This window comes from Equus caballus, chromosome 20 (genome assembly GCF_041296265.1).
Source record: "Equus caballus isolate H_3958 breed thoroughbred chromosome 20, TB-T2T, whole genome shotgun sequence".
NCBI lineage: Eukaryota > Metazoa > Chordata > Mammalia > Perissodactyla > Equidae > Equus > Equus caballus.
In genome coordinates, this window is record NC_091703.1 from 12,034,831 (window position 1) to 12,060,623 (window position 25,793).

The window sequence follows — 25,793 nt, forward strand, 5'->3', positions numbered from 1 at the left end:
ACACACATGACACACACCCACAGCCACACCTGTGCATTTTCAAAGACATGCCCCAACTCACACATTGTCTCATACACACACAAACCTATTTTTTAATTTAAAAATATATATATTAGAAAGCACAAGTTCACACTGATATCTCCAATTCCAATCCAACAACACAGGGTTTATTCTTTCTACTTCCTTCCCCAGCAGTGAGGAACCTGGCTCCCATTAACCTTAGTATCTTCATTTGTTTTTCTCCATCCCATTACTGGAACCAGTCTTTCCCATTGGTGCTTAGCTGAAATCCTGGCCGCAGGACATGCTGATCCCATCTCTCACCAGCTATAGCCTTGACCCTTGGGAAGAGAGAAGGAGCTCTGAATGAATTTTGATATCCTGATATATCTCATTTGTATTGGGAGGCAAAAAATTAGATATATAAATTCAAAGTCCGGCTCCAGTGCTCCCTGACTTTATGGCCCGGGGTAATATGTTGGACCAAGTCTCCCTTGCTTATCTGTAAAATGGGGGTAATAACTGTGCCTACTTCACAGGGTTGTTGTGAGCAATAAAAGATAATCTTTGTGAAATATTAACTAAATACCTTGCACATAGTAAGTATTCTTCCAGTGTAATCATTTATTATTGTATCAGTCAGGGCCCCAGCAGGAAGTAGACAGCACACTCGAATTGGACTAATTAAGAAGGATTTACTTAAAGGGACTATTTTTGAAGGTTTGGGCAGAGTGAAGAAAAACAATATTGTAATACCCAGAACCAGTAATAGTGGATCTGTTACCATTTCTAGACCTGAAAGGGGGAGTGGTTAGAAAAGTTGCTGTGGACAGGGCCCCTTCTAGAAGAACTGTGACTTTTGAACTTCAGTCAAAGGACAGGGCTGTCCTGCTGTGGCTGACGAGAAAGGAGCTGAGGAGTCAACGCCTTGATCCCTCTGTCTTCCCCTCATTGGCAAACCCAACAGAGGCAGAGCCCATTGACACACTGCATAGAGGTCACCCCTCGTGCAGGGTGGAGAAGAGAGGGGAGGGGACCTAAAGGGCCAAATGGAAGCTATTCAGCACATTATTCAACTTTTTTGGTGGTATGTTGTCTTTGTAAAACTGATAACTGATTCTGATGGAATTCTTGTCATAGTGTGTATCAAACTCCTGTCACTGTATCAGTCATCTGGATAGTCTCAGACCTAGTCTTCCTAAGAAAGCAAAGTTTAAAAACAAATTTAGCAAATGTGATCAGGAGAGCAGGTGTTCTGAAGATTGTGAAGTCTTGGAGTCTAGGAAGCCTGAGGGCGCTATCTGAGCACCTGAGTCCCAAGTCAGAACAGAGGAAGAAGGACCTTGGGCTTGGTGAATTGTTCTCTGCAGAAAGAGACGAGATAGGAAGGGTTCCCAGGGGCTCTGGCCCTAGAGATTATTCCCAGGTGACTGGTTAATTAGTTCAAGGACCAGGCTTCAGGAATTGAGGTCAGCCTGGGGCCAGCTATTCCCTGGGTCTCGCTTTCTGCTTGTAACTGGTCAGAACAGGCAGTGATGTGATCACCTGAAGAGGGGGCTGGAGAGATGGAATTGGGAAGTCAATCATCATGAGCCAGAAGGAAAAGATTTGTCCAGGTGGTTGTCTGAGGAATAAAGAAAAGACGTTGGAAGGAAAGGAAAAGAAACCTCTTGGTGCTTCAGGCCTAGGTGCATTCTCAGCAAGTATTGATTGATTGGATGTGAGAGAAAGAGGAGCGTTGGAAAAGGGAATGAATGTGTCGTACTGAAAGTGAACACAGCTCTCCTTCTTTCTCATGATTTCTCCATGAAGCAAATGTGGACGCTGATGCCAGGACATTCCTGGGCCTGCCTGAAAGGGCACAGAATGGCAAGAACTCTGGACTGAAGCTGCTCTCATTCAAGGCCAGGGTCAGCCTCTCCCAGCTCAGTGACCCTGGGAGACCAGTGACCATCTAAGTCTCAGTTTCCTCACTGGGCAAGTAGGGTGCATAGCCCCTAATTCCAGCTATCAGCTTTGTCATTCATACTTCTTCGTACCTGTTTTAACATACATTCTCTTGTCAGTGCAAGTGCCCCCTCTGTCCTTATCTCGATTACAAGTGCTTTAAGGGCTGGCACCCGGTTCTGTGTTGATAACAACAATGGGTTTTTAAATTCAGTTTTAACCTCCTGTTCTGTTTTCTCTTGGCTCCTTTTATGCTGGACATTGCTGACTGGTAGGAAGGAGTGGTGGTTGGGTCATGGCTGAGGGTGGCTAGTGTCAGGAACCAGAATGGAAACACTCTCAGCGGTCAGTCTGCTTAAGGAAGAAGTAGTGTGGGCTCTGGTATGTGGTACTGCAGAGTATCCAATCGTAAGTGATACCCATAAATATTAGTTATTCAAGAAGGACTCTTGATCTCCAGTCACCTTGAAGAGTCCCATGGAAGAGTATTTCTGGGAGAAGGACCATGATTCATTCTATTCATTCATTCATTCATTCATTTTTGGTGAAGTATCGTCTAACAGAAAAGTGTCCATATCATTGGTGATCACTTGATACAGTGTCACAAACTGAACACACCCATGTAGCCAGCATCAAGATACAGAACGTGACCGGCATCCTAGTCACTACCCTGGTGTCTAAGAGTGGAGATTACTTTGACCTGTTTTTATCCTTTACATAAATGGAAATATACAGCGTATACTCTTTTTGTCTGGCTATTTTTGCTCAATGGCACGTTTGTGAGATTCACATTTTCTATCGTAGGCAGTTGTACTTATTCATTTCATCACTGTACAGAAAGAAGGAGGTGTGTAAAGTGGGGAGGGGTGATTTTTCTCCCTAGGGAACGTTTGGCGATATCTGGAGACATTTTTGGTTGTCACAACTTGGGGGAGGGGCAAAGGGTGCTACTGGCATCTAGTGGGTGGAGGCCAGGGATGCCACTAAACAGCCTACACAGGACAGCCCCCCACAACAAAGCACATTCAGCCCCAAATGCCAATTGTGCCAAGCCCGAGAAACTCTGCTATATAGTAACTGTTGGTGGACATTTGGGTCTATTATGAATATGGCTGCAGTGAACGTTGAGCTGTATGTCCTTTGATAAACACGTATGCATTTCTGTTGAGTGAATACCCGGGAATGGAATTGCTGGGTCGTGGAACATGCCTCCGCTCAACTTCAGTAGATATTGCCAGTTCCCCGAGTGGTACCCATTTACACTTGTGCCCGCAGGGCTTGAGCAGTCAAGGGGCCCCACATCTGCATCAATACCTGGTATCTTCTGCCTTTTTCTCATTTATTTATTTACTTTTTTTTATCCTTCTTCTGCACTCTCCTCTAATTCGGTTTATGGCACACTAGCGACTCAAAACATCAGTGTTTGTCGGTAAAGAATCCTGCTCCACGTTTTGTGAAAGACTGGGTGTGTTCGCTGTGTACAGTAAATTGGAGACTGTGTTTGGAGCAGGAGAGACTTGCAACGAGGGTTTCTCTCATTTAAATAACAACACTAGCGCCTGTCTGTATATCCATTTTCTTCCCTTCTTCCTAGGAGTACTGATTAGCTTTCCATGGTAAATTTTACCCAAGGGATCAGATTATCCACCACTTGAGTTTATTAAGTATCTCCAAACTGTACAGTATTATTTATCCTGAAAGATTAGTTGTTTTGTTCTACAGTATATTACTTGGTCATAGGAAAATAGATCCAGGGGGTCATTGAGGAAACAATAAATAAAAGAATTTTGGTCTCTGGTCCATTAGTTCTCAAACTTTGGTCACCAGACCTTGTTAGAAATGCAAATTATTAAGTTTCACCTGGAACTTACTGACCTCTGGGGGTGGGGGCCCTGCAATTTGTGTTTTAACAACCCTTCTAGTGATGAGATGTTAAACAGAAGTTTATAAACTTTTAATCTGAACTGTCCTTATCCCCAAGCCACAAACATACCTAGTCTGGCTGAATACTTTTAGAAACAAATATTTTGGTAAAACAATAGTAGGTCCGTTATTCTTCCAGGGGTAAGCAGTTGATTTCCACATGTAAATGCAGTGGTAAGTTTCACCTTGAAATGTGAATTGGCTGTGAGTTATTTGGGGTGATTTATTTTTCATCTTCTAAGCCCCCAAATTTCAGGCTCTTCATATTTTTACTTGCTACGTTTATGCTACTAGAAGATTGCCGCCTATCTGCACATGCGCTGACATTTGCCTATTTGAATCTGTGTATACTGTCTTTTGCAAGTATTTGCTTAGCATCCTTCAGTATCCAGGAAGCGTTTCCATGATCCTTTGCCACATGAAAATCAGATGCAGATCACTTCAGCTCACATGATGATGATATGGTCTAGCATGACCGCTTTCTGGACCTGCCTTCCTAGGCCTTTAAAATTCTGTGTGTTAAACTTCTTCCCCCATCTGAGATGAGAATTTGAAATAATGCTTTGGGTTCCGTGATCTAGACAACAACTTATTCTGTGACTAATTAGATGAATGGTGTAGAAAGTAAAATGATTGGGTCCCAGGAGAAGGTAATTTTCCCCAGTGAAGCCCATTGGAAGATTCCTCAGTTATGGGAGAATTGTTGTTTTAAAGTGATTTGGAAAGGTCTTCTTTCTTCTTCTCTTTAGCATCATGATCATCAGGATTTAAAAAAAAACGTCATTCCATTTATAAACTGTCTGGCCACCCAGAGCAGAGTTATTTAATTGTCTGTCCAAAGTGAATGGATTCCCACCCTTCTCTGCTTTCCCATGAATTACTCTTAATTCGAGAGGAAAAAACAAATCCCTGTATTTTATAATTAAGAACGAACCCGAGTCATTTGACCTGCTTCAATAACAAAGCAAACCAAACAACAATGACCTTCCAGAGAACAGCCAGCAGAATTGATCCTCCCCTCGTTTACCTAACCTTAATCTCGCCTCTCAGTGCTGCTTCAACAAACTGTGTCGAGCCAGGCCTTTCACTGCCCTTTTTCTTAGTATTTAACATTATAAATCTAGTGTTTCTGCTCAAACCTGTGTACTCTCAATTTCCTTCCCAGCTAAAGGATAGCAGTTAATTGAGAATGGAGAAACAAGTCCCGGAACAATTATGAAAGTGTAATGAAGTTTGCATTAGTCCATGCAATTAAGCAAAGGAAGGCTGCACGGGGAGACAGAGTGGCGTGCTCCTTGGTCCATTTATCATTAGGTCTGCGTGGAGGCCTGCGCACACGGAAGAAGAGAGAACAAGCACCATTGGTACAGTAAAACCACATCTCCAGATAACGAGAAATCAGCTTAAAAGAAAAAGTCCTGGAGGGCCCTCCGAGCCTATGCTGTTCTAAGGTATAAGCTAAAACAGTGGGCAAAGAGTGGGCTGAAAATTGTAGTTTTCAAATGCCCAGATGGTTCTGGACTCATTGAACAAGCGTTGAACGCAGTGTGTGTCAGGCCCTGGTGGGGCTGCTGGACTACGGTGAGAACAGGAGGCAAAAGCCCCTGCTCCCCTGGCGTCCACCTTCTCACCCTTCGAGGTCGTGGGTCTCTGATGGCGAAGTTTTTATCGGCTGCCACGCCAGAGAAGTTCTATATTCCCAACTCTCCCCGGGAAGTTTCTGCACATCGGGCTTAGTGTTTTTGTGTTCTTGCTCCCTCTCGTCATTTCTCTGCCTAGAAAGCTTTCTCCATGCTTTCAGTGTCTGAATCTAACCATCGGAAGCCCTTTCTTACCATCTCAGCCCCAGGGGAACTCTTTGTCTTCGGAGCTCCCACAAAATTTAGCGGATAGTCTCTTGTTCCGAACTGACCCATAGTCTTCCCCATTTGGTTATATTTTCAGCTGTCCATGTTCTGAATCCTGGTAAAGAAAGACTCTCCTACAAGAGAGGGGCCATTCCTCACACTTCCTGGGTTCCATCACTGCTGCTGAGTGGATTCATCTTATACATATTGAATTACAGCTCATTTTAGCTGGAAAGAACCACAGAGAACATCCCTTTAAAAGATGAAGCAAGGAGGAACGCCCAAGAACACCTAATCAGTTAAAGGTAGAAAGTGAACTAGAACCCGGGGCTCCTGATTTTTGTACCATGTCCTGTTACTAATATTATGGGAGTTAATGGGCAACCCTTCCTTGAACCACAAGGGAAAACACGTCTTGCGTGGTTTCTCCCAGAAATATGATTAAAAGTTGTGTGTGTTTTTTAATGTCATTTAATCTACCTGGTCAATCAATCTGGTCAGAGCTGGGTTTTTTTTGTCAAAATAGAAGCTACTAGTTGCTCTGTTCCCAGTTCTAGTTAAGAGCACATTTACCCATGGGCATCTGAAACCATGGAGAATGTAGGCTCCATTCATTCATTCATTCGTTCGTTCAACACATATAAACAGGTAAATAAATAGTATAAATAAAATAATGTACATATTTCTACTTTACAACATTGGGGGAATGGAAAAATAAATCTAGACTTTCCACTAATTCCCAATCCATTAATTCCTTAGTGACTCTGGGACTTTAAATCCTTCTCCTATCTTTATTTCTTTAAGAAAAAACTCAAATAATGCAGTATCTGAGGTTCTGTGACTCTCTACAGGACTAGGGTCTCATCAGAGCCTTGGAATTGTTTCTAGGAAACGTTGTTAACGAAGGCATGGCTAGTACCTTTACTTCATAGCTTAAGAGGCTTTATTTACATTTAATGTTATTATTAAGACGTGCAGTATGCATTTATGGGCTGACGTGGCCTTTCTCACCGTGATTTATTTTGCTCGTACTCCTCGTCCACTCGGCACGCGTTGCCTGGGAGAGCTCCTCCACCTTAAGCCTTGGTGATACTCCTTTGGCAACAAAATAAAGTGCAGGTCTTCGAGCATGACGACAGCTGCCGCCTCCCCTAGCACTCGAGCCGGGCAGGCAGCACGCTCTGCAGTGCAGCCCCCTTCAGCGCCTGCTTCTTTAGTCTGGAGCGTCAGGCAGGTGTCTTCTGGCCCCTGCACACAGGAAAGCCTACAGGTGCTGAGGTGTCAGAGGACATTCTTTTCCGTCTTCGATTATTTTCATTTTGTTGAGATTCCGAGTCTTCCATCATTTCAAAGGAAGGGCACCCTCTTCATTTTGGAGCTGTGTCTAGATAGCTTCATAATCGGGAAAAAAAATTCTTTAATGTACCAAAAATAAAGACTTCTGAGGAATAAAGAGTGAGCTTTTAAGGTGGCCTCAGGGGGAGGGTAAACGTGTCTAGCCTGATTAATTGGCTAGTTCGGGAATAATTGCTTCCAAAGTGAGCGACAAGGCGTGGTTGCTAGGCCTCCAAGTGTTGACCTTGTCGTTGCCTGCAGTCAACGGCGGGTCGCAAGGGCTGAACTGCTCAGTCTCAGTAGCAAAAAAACACATGGTGTCCGTTCTTGATTAGCAGGTCGTGTGGCCTATTAGATAGAAAAGATGACAGGTAACAGCCTTTCTCTACTGCAACATGCGGTTTTTTAAAAAAGCTCTCCTGGAGGGATTTTTAATAGCCAAGGACAGCCAGAAAGGCAGAGAGGAAAAACAGCTGTGTTTTCGTCACACAAACAATGCCATTTGAAGTAATGGGTTCAATACAGAAGTATTATGAAAGTTCCTAATTTGGCTAGCGTCTGTATTTTCTTAACATAGCAACATTATTAATGTCTGTCCCCTAAGCCTGTGTAATTCTGAACCCCCGTGTTGTTGGCCAGTTGGAAATAATAATATAAACAGAATCTATTGGCTTCATTGTTATGTATCTGTGCACTGAACACTTTGTCAACCTGCAAATATTTTAAATATTTTAATATTCATTCTAAACCAGAAGGCATTGCCAAAATAGATTCTGAAATTAACCTTTGCTGTTTTGAAACAGAATATATAATAAGCTAATATTTAAAGGTATTATGTGGAAAAAAGAAGCTTAGGATTGAATTTTCCACGATCCTGAACTTTAGGTCATTCTCCTCACTCTACTCCATAGAAACACTAAGAATTAGATGAATCTGCTCTGTGCATATAATGGCTACATTTTCTTTTTCTGTTCTGGCTAAAAATCCAAAGGTGGGTTCTGTATAGAGTTTATTTGCAATGGGTCTTAGGAGAGTTTAGTACGGGAGAGAGCAAAATAGTGAATAAAAAATGAGAGCAATGAAAGCTAGAAGAATGAACAGCCACAGGGTGCCCAGGAAGTGGGGTGTTGTTCAGCTGGAGTTTAGATGCCTTGAATCGTGGGGCATAGGCTTCGGTTTTCCTACCTAGGCTGCATGCAGGAGTCAGCATATTATCTTACTAATTCCATTAATAGTGGGATAAAGGCTTTCCAAAAGGAAGGAGAGAAAGCACATTAAAGGACATTATTTCTTCATGGAGTGAGGCGGGGTTCAGTCTCCATTGTGAGTTAATGCTATAGGGTGAAGGCTCTGAGGTGTTCAGTGCAGACGGGTGGTCAGGGGAAATGTGAAGGCATGCAGTAGTTGCATTGATGTTTTAGAAGTGGTTTTTTTTTTTTTTTTGAGTAAGATTAGCCCTGATTTAACATCTGCTGCCAATCCTCCTCTTTTTGCTGAGGAAGACTGGCCCTGAGCTAACATCCGTGCCCATCTTCCTCTATTTTATATGTGGGATGCCTGCCACAGCATGGCTTGCCAAGTGGTGCTATATTTGCACCCAGGATGCAAGCTGGCGAACCCCAGGCCGCCAAAGTGGAACATGCGCACTTAACCGCTGCACCACCGGGCTGGCCCCAGAAGTCTTTTTAAATAAGATACATTAATCTATATTAAAAAATAGCTGATGGAGGAGGGCCAGCCCCATGACCTAGTGGTTAAGTTTGGAACACTCTGCTTTAGTGGCCTGGGTTCCATTCCTGGGCGTGGACCTACACCACACATCAGCAGCCATGCTGTGGTGGCGACCCACATACAAAATAGAGGAAGATTGGCATAGATGTTAGCTCAGGATGAATCTTCCTCAGCAAAAGAAAAAAGCTGATGGAAAAGTGAAAGGTTGGAGATGAGAATCTTCTAAGTAAAAGACCGTGGTACCCCTTAGCCAAAGCACTACTATTTATAAAGAGGGTGAAACAATATTCATTTCCTAGGTGGTCGATAAGCTTAACTGGGCAGGTATAAAGCACCTCTCTGAGTATTAGACGATGTTCTCTGGGTGGTTATACCCTCTTGGTCCCCTAATCTGAACACCATTTGTGCCCAGGATTCACCTTATTTCCAGTGAAGTTTTACAGTCTCATCTAAATCAGGGGCTGTAACTCAGGACTCATTCATTTGACCTCCACATTCTATGACAAGCATCACAGTCGTTGCTGGAAGTGGGAGGAGAGGGGCTGTCCCTAATCTCAAAGTGTCAGGACCAGGAGCCCTGCAGTTTCAGATCCCCGAGGACTAGAACTCCTGGAGGCTCTTGTTTTAGTTTCTAAAACAAGTATTATTTTCTGAAACAAGGATGGGGCAGGGCCGGAAAGCATTCCAAAGGAGCCGGGATGGATGAGGTTTTCTTTTAGTCTAGAGCTTGTCCTTTCAGCTATTTCTTCATTAACGCGGTGTATTAGAATGGAGACTACGTTGTACCCCCTGGACAGTACTGGAAGAGTGGAGGAGTCAGGTCGTGGATCATTGCCATGAGCAACAAGAGTGGGTGAGAGCCGCAGCCTGTCGGATGACTAGCAGGAAACGGGGTGCCTGCCAGAACACATCATTTCAACTTTGGCTCTCACTGCGCTAATTCTCTGAATGGCAATAACAAGAGGGGGGAGAAAAAACCATGGGAAATGAAAGAAAAGAGATCTGAGAAACTCAATCTGCGGGGAGAAAGGAGTTACCAGAGTTTTAGTGAAACAGCGAGCAGATGCAAGCGGGAGGCAGAGGGAGGGAAAAAGGTTGGGCTTAAGCAACCTGCTACTGCGGTTTAGACAAAGGCGGTTTGATTGAGGCAGAGAAGAGGCGGGATCAGTTGCTAATATCAGCATGGGGAGAGAGCCAGCAGCTGGACTCCCGGGACGAGGCTGAATAAACTCGCAGCGTCTTCCTTCAGGGTAGAAATTACTGGAGTATGTACCAAAATAAGAACCCAGAGAAAAAAGTAAGTTTGGGAAAGGACTTACAGATTTTGACAGTCTTTGAAAGCTCACTCCTCTTTGAGGCATGCGTTCGTCGATGCGTTACCTCTTTATAGTTTCTGTTTCTTGTGTAATCATTTTTATCGTGTTCTATGTGTTTAATTCGGGGGGAGAGCAAAGCTTCCAGAGGCTAAATAACTCGGACACTTTGATGCTGAGTCAGGTTTGCACATCCTTTATCAAAGGCAAGACGCCTTTCCTGTGGAGAGACAAACTAACGATATATGAGAAGTCTTCTTGCAAAGAATACTTGATCCAAAGCCACTATATCACAGCCCCTTTATCTAAAGAAGAAGCTGAATTTCCTTTGGCGTATACAATGGTCATCCATCACAATTTCGATACCTTTGCAAGGCTCTTCAGAGCTATTTACATGCCTCAGAATGTCTACTGTGTTCATGTGGATGAAAAGGCGACAGTCGAATTTAAAGATGCGGTGCAGCAATTACTGAGCTGCTTCCCCAATGCTTTCCTGGCCTCCAAGATGGAGCCAGTTGTGTACGGCGGGATTTCCAGGCTCCAGGCGGACCTGAACTGCATCAAAGACCTCGTGGCCTCGGAGGTGCCATGGAAATACGCCATCAACACCTGTGGGCAGGATTTTCCCCTGAAAACCAACAAGGAAATAGTTCAGTATCTGAAAGGATTTAAAGGAAAAAACATTACCCCAGGAGTGCTGCCCCCAGCTCATGCCATTGGACGGACTAAGTATGTCCACCGAGAACACCTGGGCAAAGAGCTTTCCTACGTGATAAGAACCACCGCCTTGAAACCGCCTCCTCCCCATAATCTCACCATTTACTTTGGCTCTGCCTATGTTGCTCTGTCAAGAGAGTTTTCCAACTTTGTTCTCCATGACCCACGGGCTGTTGATTTGCTCCAGTGGTCCAAAGACACCTTCAGTCCCGATGAACATTTCTGGGTGACGCTCAATAGGATTCCAGGTATGTGAGAGTCCGTTTTTCACATGCTAGTGATATGCCATACGTGGAAGGGGTTTTCAAGAGCCTGCTCATTTTATTTGAAGTAGAAGATGAAAACTGAGATCTATAGTTCTCACCCTAATCCCTTCTAAACGCAGAATGATGTCCTTTATGTGATAATACAATATTCTAGCATGGCCAGATAATGCCTGTCAGTGGTATTGCCATGCATTTCATCATGTATTTTTGCATTCATCATCTTATTAAGTCTTTACCACAATAGGTATTATTGTTATCAGTCCCCAGGGGTGGTCTTTTTTCCCCCCAAATTGGTCAAACTTGCTCTAGCCCCGGGGCCTTTGCCTTGACCATTCTCCTGCCTACCCCTCAGACCTTCACAGGCTCCTTCTCATCAGCTAGATGTCGTCAGCTCAGACAAGCTGAGCTGACCCCCCACCTCATTTTTCCTTCAAAGAGTTTATTACCATCTGGAGTTATCATATTTACTTATTTGCATGAGTTTGTTCTCAGCCTCCTCTGCATTAATTCCATGAAGTCGGGTCATTTTCTGTCTTGTTAATTGCTGTATCCTCAATGCTTAGAACACACAGTAAATGCTCAATAAATACCTATTGGAAGAGGGAATGAGGGAATGAATGGCAAAGCCTGAGGCTTTACTCCGGCACCACAGCTGTCTCCCTAAAGCCCAGGGAGCTGAGAAGTGTTTGGACTCATGCATGCACCATAGTATTGGTATAGACCTTTTTAAAAATATGTGTGTTTTACTTCAGATAAATAATGAGATTCTAGGAGAAACTCCTTTCTTTCTCACCCAACCATTTCTACCTTTACTAATGGACCAGATCAGTTATTTTTAAAACTATATAAAACATGATAGGATTCCTTCTGAAGGAAACAGCATGCTTTGGGCTCAATGAAAAATACAAAATGGATCTCTGATGAACTCGACAGCATTATTATAGCAAGAGAAAAGAAATCATTGTTCTCATTTTTGGGGTGCTGCCAAGTTGGAAATGCTGGTAGGTGCTCCCAGGCTGCAGGGCAGAGTCTGCTGGACGATAAACACACTAGCATTCTCTGGAAAATACCATGTTTGGGCTCTGAGTCCCAGGGTGACTGGCCTGGTGAACAGGGCTTGCTCTTAGACTGTGTGTTCTCTGTTTCCTGACCTCCCTATCACTATGGCCACCATCTTTTCACCTTTTATCTGTTGTTGCCATCATTGGCATATAATTTGGGTACTTAGGGGCTGATTTTCATACTCAAATATTTATTCCATTTTCTTTTCTTTTTTCTTTTTTTGCTCAGGAAGATTTGCCCTAAGCTAACACCTGTTGCCAATCTTCCTCTTTTTGCTTGAGGAAGATTCACCCTGAGCCAACATCGGTGCCAGTCTTCCTCTGTTTTGTATGTGGGTCACCACCTCAGCATGGCTGCTGACAAGTGGTGTAGGTCCACGCCCAGGAACTGACCCTGGGCTGCCAAAGCAGAGCACACCAAACTTAACCACTAAGCCATGGGGCCAGCCCCTTCCCTTTCTATTGGTATTAGCCATGTGGTTCCTTAGATATTGTACTGAGATCAAGGCATTTCATAACTTAGCAAAAGCCTGAATTGTCACTTTTTTTTTTAAAAAAAGGAGAAACATGGGTTTTGGTTAGTGTTAAATGTCTATGATTACTTTGACCGAAGGATGGTCAGTCTTATCAATGTCAAATCAATATAAGAAAATCAAGGAAAAAGAATCTTTCACCCTCCTTTTTCTTTTCTTAGCCCCCTTCTCCTTTCCAGTCCTAGTCAAATAGACAAGGTGGGAGAGCAAGAATGATACCTACAGAGGGGCAGGAGAGAAAACCGTTCTTGCTGTAGGTTTGTGGTGTGGCATGCTGACTTCTGCCCTCTCACAGTGACAGTATGACCCCATGTAAATCGCATAACCTCTTGGAGCCTCAAATCTCCCTGGCTACAAAATGAGGGCCCAGGTAGCAAGACCCCTTCATTCCTACTCAGGCTTTCTGTGCAGAAGACATGATGCCCAGGACCACATAAACACCTAGTACGTGGCTCTCAGGAACTTGTAGAAAGGTGGAAATTCTGGGGAGTCTGGACTCCATGTTGCCCATTAGCTTTGGCGAATGCTTGCATTTGCCTTGTAGGAAATTGGAGGCGAGAGCTCTGTGAAGAGAACATCTCTCTGGAGAGGAAGGCAAACACCGCCCATGTCATTGGTCTGTTCGGTCTGATTCTGCAAGAGATGCTCTTCAGGATTAACATGACATTTGCTGCAGCTTTGCCTCCTTCCTTTCTTAGACTCTGGATGGCAGCCTGGTTCAGGGAGAAAGCAAGATATCCTGCTTGTAGATGGGGCATTCCTGAATTACAAGTGATTTAAACAAAACAAACCATCAAACTAGCCCCAGTGTTGGATTATCTCCATCTTCAAAGGCTATATAAATGCAGACACACGCGCCAGTAACTCCATTGGTTTTATGCTTGAGCCTCCTTTGTGACTTATGATTTGGGGTGTGAATCTGGGTTTTTATGACTGGACAGCCTTTAACCATATCATCCCTTCTATTTTCAATGTCACGTTTTAAGGGGAGAAATCCTTTGGTAAAAATAGCGTAAACATCTTCTTTTGCAAACGTGCAACTACAGATAGCACTGTTCTTTTCCTCCCTCAAAGATGTCTTCTCTCTTTCTCTCAAACATCCTAAATCAAAGTATTTGTTTTAGAAAGACCCTGTGCAGGTGTGTCAGATTCCCCCAAACACCCACAAGAGTTGGAGGACCAAGAAAAGAATTAGCCCCTTATAATCAGATGATAAGAGAAGACAAGGGGAAATGGTTTAAAATTGGTAACACTCAATAGAAAGGATATTCACGGAGTCAGCAGTAAATCACGTGTCTTCACACTGCTTTTTATTTTTTTTTTTCATGTTGTCTTTCTATTGAGAAAATGGCTTCTTTCTGGGTTTTCAACTCTCAGGGTTTCTCCCTACTGAGTTAGAGTTAGAAATGGTGATAGAAGGGGCTGGAGAGGACCTTTGCGCCCCAGTCTTATATTCCTCTTCAGGGGAGGCCGGGCAGAGTGACTCTCATTCCATCCTGTGTGGCTCATGTACAGACGATTGTCTAAACCTCTCTCTCTGGCCATATGCTGAAAGGAGGCCCTCCAGGAGCACAAATTTCCCATGCTGCAGACCATTAGTCTCTGATAGGAGTAGCTCACCCTGAATTCTGGTGCATCCTTGTACTTTTTAACTTAGGTCTTTGTAATGGTTGTTATATGTCACCTTAAGAAAAGCCCCTTTTCTCTAGCTTTTCTTTTTTCTTTTTGCATGGAAAGATTCACCCGGCGCTAACATCTGTTGCCGATCTTCCTCTTTTTTTTTTTTCTCGCTCCCCAAAGCCCCAGTGCATGGTTGTAGATCCTAATTGTAAATCCTACTAGTTCTTCCATGAGAGCCGCCGGCACAGCATGGCAACTGACAGCCGGGTGGTGTGGTTCTGCAATGGGGAAATGAACCTGACCACTGAAGTGGTGAGAGCGCCGATAAAGCTGTTACGTCCCTTGGGTTTTTTCTCCTCACTGCGTAAATTTGTTCTTTTGAAATTTTGCTCATGCGTTATTCTGACCTTTCTTGTGCCATGATGCTTTTTTTCCCATAAGAATGTTTTCATTTGCTTCTCTTCCTTTTTCCATGTTGTATACATTTTTTTTTTCAGAGCCGCTTTGTGACATAAATTTATCTCAACCTTAGAAGTGACCACATGGTCACGTTTCCTCATTTTTCAATTCTAAAAATAGCGTGTTTCCTACTTCGATTTATTTGACTTTTTTAACTTTGAGTTTTACTTACATGTGCACATTATTTGGGAGTGTGTTATGACCCTTTAAGTTGCAAGTGACAGAAATGCAGCTCACAGTTGCTGAAACAGACACCAGAACTGAGTGAGTCACAGAACTGAGATGCTCAAGAAGGGGCTCCAGGGGCCAGCCTGGTGGTACAGCGGTTAAGTGCGCATGTTCTGCTTTGGCAGCCCAGGGTTCCCCGGTTTGGATCCCAGGTGCAGATATGGCACCACTTGGCAAGCCATGCTGTGGTAGGCGTCCCACATATAAAGTGGAGGACGATGGGCACAGATGTTAGCTCAGGGCCAGTCATCCTCAGCAAAAAGAGGAGGATTGTCAGTAGTTAGCTCAGGGCTAATCTTCCTAAAAAAAAAAGGAGGGGCTCCAAATAAAGTTGGATCAAGGGGGGAAACAATATATTCAGGACTCTTTCTTGCCAGCTCATCTCTGCAGGGTGACCAACTGTCCCTGTTTGCCCAGGTCTGAGGGAGGGTCTTGGGCATGAAACTTTCAGTGCTAAAACCAGGAAAGCCTCAGGCAAACTAGGATGAGTTGGTCCCCCTATCTCTCTGCCTCCCTCTCTCTGTGTTGGCCTCATTCAGGCAGGTGCTCCCCACATGGTGTCAGAGATGGCCAGACGTAGCTCCCGGTGCTTGGTTCTGACAGCTGGCACTCCTGGGGGAAAAGAAACTCTTTGACCTGATAGTCCAGCAACAGCTCAGGGGAGTCCTCAGAGTCATCCTGCTTGGTCCAAATCCCTAAGCAAATCAGGGGGAGGAAGAATGCTGACCAACATTTCTTGGGTCGCTTTCCCACCCTAGAGCCAGAGGTGAGGGGCAGGCTACTGTGGAGGATGGTTCCTCAGAACGGTGCTGGGCGGACAGAAGCACATGCCCCCTGCAAGATGGTTCCTTCACCTGCAGGCAGAGAGCCGTTAGTGAGCATCCCCACAGGACCTTAGAGGGGCAGGATTTAATGAGATTTATAGCTCTAAGCACTTGAGCAATTTTAACTTGGAGAACACAATTGAAAGTACTACTGTTGAAGTGGCTTGATCTCAACAAGCATACGCCTTTTCCACTATAAAAACGTATTTAATAATGTTCCTCTATTATATTTCGATAGTACTTAGTTTGCCAAAGGATTTTTTATATATTATCTCCTTTAGTCCTTATAAGAACTCTATAAAAGAAGGACTATTCTCCCCATTTGCAGATGAGAAAATTTAAGATTAAAATCTGTGACTTGTCCAAAGACAAATATTGCATATACCTAGCAGGAAATAAGAATGAAAAGAGGGGCTGGCCCGGTGGCGCAGCAGTTAAGTTCGCTCGTTCCGATTCTTGCTGGCCCGGGGTTCGCCAGTTTGGATCCCAGGTGTGGACATGGCACCACTTGGCAAAAGCCATGCTGTGCTAGGCATCCCACATATAAAGCAGAGGAAGATGGGCATGGATGTTAGCTCAGGGCCAGTCTTCCTCAGCAAAAAGAGGAGGATTGGCAGCAGTTAGCTCAAGGCTAATCTTCCTCAAAAAAAAAAAAGAAAAAAAGAGTAAAAAGAAACATCTAGGAAAAGGATAGGTGGGACTTATGACATACATTTAGATTAAACTGAACCTAGTTTTACAGATGCTTATTTAATTATTGTAATAACTGCAAGTATTCAGAAGATGAAATGTAGCTAAATTCTGAGTCTTATTAAGCTTGTGGAATGATTATATAATGGACCCACCCCAGAATTTTCTCTCTTGTTCCTTATGTCATCTTGATAGCCCATCTTGCCTGGAACTTTTGGCTTTTTCAAGTAAGCAGAAAGTTCAGGAAAGATGAGGGAACTGATGTTTACGGAACATCTGCCTATAGGTCTGCATTATCTCACTTTATCTTCACAAGAATCCTGTTTGGTCGGTGCTTAAATCCACATTTTACAGACATGACGATGGGATCAGAGGGGTGGGTAATGGCCCTGCCCCAGAAGCAGGGAGCGCAGTAAATGAGAGAGCGTGCTCCACAGGCACCTCAAATGCTACTCACTCAGAACTCAACTCCTGCTCTCACCTTTGTATGCCCCGCTCTGCCATTTACAAGCTGTGTGACCTTGGATAAGTTACCTAAATTTTTGGGCCTCAGTTTCCCCATCTATAAAATAGGCAAAATAATAATATTTATATCAAGTATGTGAGGCTTAAATGAGTTGGACCAGTGCCCAGCACATATTTTCAGTGTTAGTTTTTATTATTGTTGTTGTTATTATATTTTTCATCTAGAAAATGGATATTCATTCAATAAATATTTATTGAGCACCTAGACACTATTGGATATAGTAGCAAATAGGACAAGTAAGGCCATACCTCTCATGGAGTATTTATTCTAGAAGGGGGAGACAGATAATAAAAAGTAGACAAGCTAATTGGAGATTATGCTAAGAGCTATGAAGGAAAAGCAGGCTGATGCAGGAAGGGACCTACTTTAAATGGGGTGAGTCAGGGAAGGCTTCTCGGCAAAAGTGGCTCATCACCAGTGCCTCTTAAATGAGAATGAGCCAGCCATGCGCTTGGCAAAGAGGTTCCAGGCAGAGGGACTGGGGATTGCCAAGGCCCTGAGGTGAGCTGGAAGAGCAGCCAGTGTGGCTCCAGTCGAGCGAGCGAGCGTGAGGGCTGGCCTGGCATGAGGTGGGCAAGGCCCTTGTGTGAAGGCCACAGGGACCACATGACATGGCAGCACCACGTTCCCAGGGTTATTGGCAGAAGCAGCAAGGATGATGGCTGCAAGTGCTTGGCATAGTGCCAGGTGCAGAGTAAAGTCAAGAAACTGGATCTGGCCGTTGGCTTCCTCACCATTTCTGGTGCTGCCATCCATCTCTCTTCCTCTCTCTCCTTCAGTAGTCTAATTTCTTTCTAACTACTTTTCTGACTCCGTTCTCAGCCTGCTTTAACACCTTCTCCACAGTGACAGGAAGACCTTTACAAAAATGCACATGATCACATCTCTCTCCTTCGTAGAAACCTTCTGAGGATCCCCATTACCTCAGCGTAACATCCTGGCCCCTTCACTGGGCACGGGGAACTCATTGCAATCAGGCCGCTTGGCCTTTCTAGTGCCGTTTCTAACTATGCACCCCATCCCATATGGCACCCCAGCTCTCCTAGTTGACTTGTAGGTCCCAAATGTGCCACTTCCAGTCTGCCTGCCTTGACTCATGCCTCTCCCCAGCCAGGATGCTTGGAAATGCTCTTCCTTCCTTTCCCTCATCTGACTGACACGTGCTTTTCTTTTAAGCTTCAGCTTGGAGTCACATTCTCTAAAAAGCCTTTCCTCCTTCTCACTCCCGTGGCCTCGCTCCTCCTGTGTCACGTTGTACTATTATCAGTCCTGCAGCACTGTTTGTGTTCCCCGGGGCCTTCTAGACTGAGCTTCAAGGAGACACCTGCACCTGCTAGTTTTTGTTTCTCTTATACCACACAACCCCCGGTGCATGAGCCAGGCTCAGTACAATGGAGTCCCAGCTCGTATTCATTTAACTTGCACAAACTCAACTGTACTCACACACACACACACACACACAGCATGTAAGATTAAACGGTTTTGGCCATCCCACCCTACCCTCCGTTCCAACCAATACATCTGGGATTCAGAGTGAGCATGAGGTTAAATAAGGATTTTGCTTGTTCTCATGATGGGCTTGGTTCCCATGGCTCACTAATGTTAAAGATACAGTGTGCATCTCATAACATCACTGCTCAGCTCGAGCCAACTTCTTCATCTGGTGCTCATTAGAAGGATCCATCATCTGGACAGAGATTAAGGAGAAAATTGCCCATGTTGGAATTATGGAGATACTCTGTGTCATCTTAATGTGGAATATTCCCAAGAGATTTCTCCAGAGGAATTTTACTTGTATGTTGTTTTCCTTTTACATACTGACTTGGCAACCTAACTTCCCTTTAGGATGTACACCTTCTCTAAATATTGATTGACTTTATTGAACAGCTAGTAATTAGCAAAGTCAGGGCACAAATTCACATCGTCTTTCTTCTAATCCAGAGTTCTGTCCCCCAGTCACAATGCAGTGCATAGAATCGTTCTTTTCTAAAAGAGGATCTGAATAGATATTTTTCCAAAGAAGACATACAGATGGCCAACAGGCCCATGAAAAGATGTTCAGTACCAGTAATTATTAGGGAAATACAAGTCAAAACCACAATGAGATATAACCTCACACCCATGAGAATTGCTATCATTAAAAAGACAAGAAATAAACATTGGAGAGGGTGTGGAGTAAAGGGAACCCTCATACGCTGCTGGTGGGAATGCAAACTGGTGCAGCCACTATGAAAAACAGTACGAAGATTCGTCAAAAAATTAAGAACAGAACTACCATATGATCCAGCTATTCCACTGCTGGGTATTTATCCAAAGAATACGAAAACACTAATTTGAAAAGCTATTTGCACCTTTATGTTCATTACAGCATTATTTATAATAGCCAAGATATAGAAACAACCTAAGTGCCCATCAACAGATGAATGGATAGAGAAGATGTGTTGTATATATACAACTGAATATTGTTCAGCCATAAAAAAGATGAAATCTTGCCATTTGCAACAATACGGATGGAGCTTTAGGATATTATGCTAAGTGAAACAAGTGAGACAGAGAAAGACAAATACCGTATGATCTCACTCATAGATGGAATATAAAAAACAAAACGAATGAACAAACAAAACAAAACAAAAACTCAAAGCAGCAGACAACAGATTGGTAGTTACTGGAGGGGAAAAAGGGTGGGGGGAGGGCAAAATGGGAAAAGGGGGTCAATTGTATGGTGATGGATGGAAACTAGACTTCTGGTGGTGAGCACGCTGTAGTATATACAAAAGTTGAATTACAATGTTGTGCACGTGAAATCTACATAATATTTTAAACCAATGTTATCTCAATTTAAAAATAAATACATAATAAAAGTCATTTTTACTTAGGAAGGCAGATAGGGCTGGAGCGCTATGAAGAGATAATTATCAAAGACTGAAGCCAGCAGTCTTGGAGCAATACTTGGTCATAGAACTTTGAGCTATGACTCCAACATTATGAAAAAGCTGTCATGTCGCCAAATGTGTTAAAGGGCAATTGCTTTTATAATCCCTCTTTGAAAAACTTGTATTTAAATGGATAATTCTGTGCTTTCCCTATTCTTAGTTACTGATTATTGAATGGAGACTTGGATAATAATTGATTTTAGAGCCACTGTTCTCTGTGAAATTTAGAATCAGGAAATGTAAGTTTTCAGTAAACATTCCCCTTGAGTCTTTCCTCAGTTTGCTTTTTGGCTCTTCCTGTTCTTTCTCCCTTGATGGTCATTTATGTCTGTAGCTCAACACCATTTCTGTACTGATGAACGCTAACCCTCCACCATGCTCCTCAGGCCTTCTCCCACATTTCTCCTTGTCTTTTGGATATCTCTTCCTGAGGTTCCCACTGGCACCTGCCGACATGCTCCCCCATCCATCTCCCTACTCCCCATAAACTCACTTCTCCAGAATCTCTGTGGCTGGCACCACTGTTCTCTGTGTTGGCCAACTTCCCCCTTCCAGGCCCCGATATCTAATCAGTGCATTCTGTACATTCTGTCCATGATGGGTTCCTAGTGAGTCTCACCGTTCCCATCCCTATCACTACAGCTCTAATTCCCGCCCATCGTGCCTCTCAAGTAGATTGTTAGAGCTCGTCCAAGTGATCCCTCTGGCCCAAATCTCCCTCTTCAAACCATTCTAACACTCTTGACATATTTTCCTTTTAAAGCATAGCTCCAAGAATAACTTCTCAATCCCAAAAGCTGCAGGGAGTTTCAACAGCTTATTGAATTATTCAGCATAAACATCTCAACATGGGGTATTGGATATCAACAGATCCTTGCTGGATGTCACCTGTCAATTCCCACTGCTGCCTTCCCTGGAAGGGACACTCCGGAAAAACCACCGTGCCGTATCTTCCTGCACTGGGTACTTTTCTTCATGTCATTCTCTTCACTTGTGCCATTCTCCTCCATCTCTCCCATTTACATAATGGCCTTAATAGGTCGGCATTCAATGCCTCATCGTTTAGGAAGCTTTTCCTATCTTTTCTTTTTCAATTGTACACTTTTGGAAACCTTTATTTTAACTCCCTTTTTGTCATTTTATAATCTTCTTGGCATTATAATTATGAATGTGAATATCAAATTACCCTGTCAGGACTACAGCAGGCCCCCCTTATCCATGGCGGTATGTTCCAAGACCCCCAGTGGATGCCTGAAACCAGGCATAGTACTGAACCCCATATATACTATGTTTTCTCTTCTACATACATACCTATGATAAAGTTTAATTTATAAATTAGGCACAGTAAGAGATTAACAACAATAATAAAATAGACCAATTATAATAATATACTGTAATAAAAATTACCGTAGATCTTAGCAACCTCAGCATATGATTTTTTTTCTTTCCTTATTAAGTCGAAAACTTTTATCTTTTCACTCAAAGGGAGCAATTTATGGCTTCTCTTTGGCATATCCGAATTGCCAGCATCACTGCTCTTGCACTTTGGGGCCATTATTAAGTAAAATAAGGGTTATTTGAACACAAGCACAGCAATACCATGACAGTTGATCTGATAACCAAGATGGCTGTTAAGTGACTAACAGGCGGTAGTGTACACAGCGTGGACCCGCTGGACGAAGGGCTTATTCACGTCCCAGGTGAGACAGATCAGACCAGCATGAGAGTTCATCATGCTACTCAGAATGGCACACAATTTAAAACTTCTGAATTGTATAGTTCTGGAGTTTTCCACTTGATATTTTTGGACCATGGTTGACCATGCGTAACTGCAACCTCAGAAAGTGAAACCGTGGATAAGGGGGGACTCCTGTATAATCTTTTCGGGGTTTTTTATATCTTTAGCAGCCCAACATAGCAAGCAGCCAGTGGGATAAGAATAGATATTTCTTGAATTGAGTCAAATGGAAATAATTTTAATATGCCCCTCAGCACTGCTGTCCACTCAGCTACAAATCATCACCCCCCTTTGCCACCACCCTCATCACCACACACAACGCACATACACAGCTTAGATTACTTTGCCAAATCCTGAGGGCTTGGCTTTACATAGCATCTTCCATCATGTTGAGCTTTTCTGGGAATTTTCTTGGTCTTTTTTGCCTCTAGTCAACAGCAATGGGACTGTTCTCTCTCCTTCAGTTCTTCCAAAGCATCTTGCTCATCTTGGGAATACTCCTCAATGTCACGCTCATCCTGGGGGCAACACTGGCTCAAGCCAGTCTGTGCTTCAATCCGAGGCCCACCATCCGGTGCCAAATGGGCACTGAATTCTGCACCACAGAAGTAAAAAGAACAGCTCAACAGCAGCGGCCCCTGCTTTAAAGACCAGATCTGGGTTTTGATGAGGCTGCTTCTTTGATGGAACTAACCCATCATTTGGTGAAGCAAATGACCCTACTAAGATTTTTAGTGATTCTTTGTTTCTGAGGTGGACAATTTGCAGTCTTAGAAAGCTACATCCAAAGCAGCCAATATTACTTTCCTAACTAACCATTTCTCTTTTTTTATGTATTCATTACATTTATTTTCGTAACTACATCATTATATGTTGTTTGACTTTAATCCATTTGGACAAAGAATGATCGGAAAGTAATGCTGACTGAATGTAAGGTAAAGAAGGCAAACATTTCAACCCAGTTTTTCCATGAACATCGATTATCCGATTTAATGCAGACCCAAGGCCATATATTTTTTAGAGGTAGGTTCTACTTCCATTCCAGATTCTCTTCATGTAAGATCATAAAAATACAATCCAATGCCCAATTTAAAAATCGCACCAGCCCATATTAACACAGACAGCTCCCAATGAAGGACAAGAAAAGCTAAATCAGGCGTCAGTAGGGCCTAACTAACCATTTCTTAATGTAGTTATTCAGTGACAGATCTGCCCACAAGCCTCTCTTTCTCTCATCCTCTGACTTGCACAATATGTGCCATTCTTTCCCAAGATGCTTTTGGACAAAGCCATGAGTGGCAGAAAGTTTTTCCCAAATGTGTTTACCTTTCTTTAAATTGAGATATAATTGACAGAGAACATTAGTTCCAGGTGTACAACGTAATGATTTGGTATTTGTATATACTTTGAAATGATCAGCACAGTAAGTGTAGTTAACACCCATCACCGCACAGTTACAAAATTTTTTTCCTTGTGATGAGAACTTTTAAGATTTACTCTCTTAGCAACTTTCAAATATACAATATGATATTATTAACTATAGTCACCATGCTGTACTTTACATTCCCAGGACTTATTTATTTTATAGCTGGAAGTTTGTACCTTTTGCCCTGTTTCACCCACTCTCTACCCCCCACTTTTGGCAACCACCAGTCTGTTCTCTGTATCTATGAGTTTGTTTTTTTTGTTGTTCAGATTCTATATATGAGTGAGATCATATGGTATTTGTCTTTCTCTGTCTGACTTATTTTACTTAGGATAATGCCCTCCATGTTGTCACAATGGCAAGATTTCCTTCTTTTTTAATGACTGAACAATATTCCGTTGTGTATATATACCACATTCTCTTTATCCACTCATCCTTTGATGGACACTTGAGTTGTTTCCATGTCTTGGCTATTGTAAATAATGTTGCAATGAACATAAGGGAGCAGATATCTTTTCAAGTTAGTGTTTTTATTTCCTGTCAGGTAAATACCCAGAATTAGAAGTGCTGGATCATACGGTAGTTTTATTTTTAATTTTGGGGGGACCCTCCATACTGTTTTCCATAGTGGCTGCACCAATTTACATTCCTGTCAGCAGTGCACAAGGGTTCCCTTTCCTCCACATTCTTGCCAACACTTGTTATCTCTTGTATTTTTAATAATAGCCATTCTGACAGGTGTGAGATAATATCTTATTGTGGTTTTGACTTGCGTTTCCCTGATGATTAGTGACGCTGAGCACCTTTTCATGTGCCTGTTGGCTATCTGTATGTCTTCTTTGGAAAAATGTCTTCAGATCTTCTGCCCATTTTTAAATTGGATTATTTGGTTTTTTACTATTAAGTTGTATGAATTCTTTATATATTTTGAATGTTAACCCTCTATCAGATACACGATTTTCAAATATATTCTCCCATTCAGTTGGTTGCCTTTTCATTTTGTTGATGGTTTCCTTTGCTGTACAGAAGCTTTTTAGTTAGATGTAGTCCCACTTGTTTAGTTTTGCTTTTGTTGCTTGTGCTTTTGGTGCCTAATCCAAAAAATCAGAACCAAGACCAATGTCAAGGAGCTGACTGCCTGTGTTTTCTTCTAGGAGTTTTATGGTTTCAGGTCTTATGTTCATGTCTTTAATCCATTTTGAGTTGATTTTTGTGTATGGTGTGAGATGGTGGTCTTTTGCATGTGGCTGTCCAGTTTTCTCAATACCATTTATTGAACAGACTCTCCTTTCCCCCCAAATATATCTACCTTTTAGCCACTTCAGTGCCGTGTTTTCAGAGAATGGATGGTTGCAGGTTATGCTTTCAGAGTCTTTGTCCTTGAACTTGGTACTTCCATGATATTCATTCCGCATAATCTTTCTCTTCGGCCAAATTTAAAAGATCAGAACTTAGTGAAAACATTAGGGGAAAAAGCTGTGATCTTTACTAAGCAAACCAAAGATACTCAGACCATCCTAATGGAATTAGCTTCCTGACATGATTAGTCCCCTCTTCTAGATGTTTCCTCTTTAGCCACACCACCCCCAGTCCTCGCATATTTCCTCGTTCATTGAAAATCTGTAATTCTGTCCTCAGTTGAAGTTAGAGCTACTTCTTTGAGCTCCTTGTGGTTCTACAGCAGGAAGGCCCTCCTGCCAAGGACTCCAAATGGCGTCCACGTTCCACGCGGAAACTGCCCACCTGAGACTCTGAAGTCCGGCTACGTGTTGGGTGGTCTCCTGGAGAGGCTGAACACCTCCCTGTCTGGTTTCTCCTCTCCCGGGACTTTGGTCTGTCTGAGCTAACTGCCCTCCACTCCACCTCCAAGCCTCCTTGGTCAGTTAATCTTATCACATTTTGAAATTTCCCATGCACTACTGAGTCTAAACCAAACTCTCTAATGCAGCTTTCCCGTAAAAACAGCCCCCTTTTTATTCTGCGCAGAATCTAGCATAATCACAGCATTTTAGAGCTGCAAGAAGCCTTCGGGAGCACCTAGTTCCAATCCCGACGATGTGCAGATTTGGAAATTGAGAGTCAGAGAGATCAAATGGCTGGTTGCTTATGATGCTCTGTAAAATGAATTAACATTTTCTGATTTCATTGCCCATTCATTATAAATATTAAAATAAGCATTTCCATTCGTGAGACCCCTATTTTTCTATTAATCCCCCCTTTACAGAAAGATTTCTCAAGTCACGTGTGGTGTGGAGGGAGAGGACTTTAGATCCAGTTGACAGTGTACTAACAGTTAATTTCCTTTTAGGTTCTCCCATCATTATTTAAGCTGTGACTAAGACATTCTTAGATCCACTGGGGAACATCTGTGTAGTTAGAATGGTTTAAATGCTTTCTTTTAGGTTGACTGTAAAGCTACCCCACATATGTCAATCATTTTGTCCCCATGCCTCAGTGGTTCAGGGACATGTGGAGAAGGGACGTGTAGGGTTTTTATGCACTACAGTTTGCAGACTTTTAATGATCTGCATGCTCCCCCCATCCAGATAAATGGTTTAAACATTTCTTTTCCTTCCAGACTGATCAGTACCCTTTAGTTAATATACCTTTCAGCAGAGAGTGGGTAGGGCTGATGGTATATAGGATGACCGATCCATCCTGATTTGTCCAGGATTT

The 25,793-nt window shown here is 42.9% G+C and overlaps 1 protein-coding gene and 1 long non-coding RNA gene across 8 annotated transcripts in view; one reads left to right on the forward strand and one right to left on the reverse strand.

Moving 5' to 3' along the window:
• Positions 1 to 25,793, forward strand: part of LOC100063291 (N-acetyllactosaminide beta-1,6-N-acetylglucosaminyl-transferase) — an 81,056-nt gene that overhangs the window by 13,441 nt on the left and 41,822 nt on the right. The window contains exon 1 of one of the 3 annotated variants that reach the window (XM_005603563.4): positions 9,950 to 11,061. The exons of the other annotated variants lie outside the window; for them this stretch is intronic. Coding sequence (XP_005603620.1) covers positions 10,143 to 11,061 — 919 coding nt within the window. The 5' untranslated portion in view covers positions 9,950 to 10,142. Of the gene's footprint in view, positions 1 to 9,949; positions 11,062 to 25,793 lie in introns of those variants that run through there. 3 annotated transcript variants of the gene reach the window in all.
• LOC102148205 (uncharacterized) overlaps positions 6,645 to 25,793 on the reverse strand; it is a 117,523-nt gene continuing 98,374 nt past the window's right edge. For 3 of the 5 annotated variants that reach the window (XR_011429483.1, XR_011429479.1, XR_011429488.1), the window contains one exon: positions 13,958 to 15,834. This is a non-coding gene — a long non-coding RNA (uncharacterized lncRNA). Of the gene's footprint in view, positions 7,401 to 10,102; positions 10,317 to 13,957; positions 15,835 to 25,793 lie in introns of those variants that run through there. The other 2 variants (XR_011429482.1, XR_011429480.1) reach the window with 2 other exon arrangements.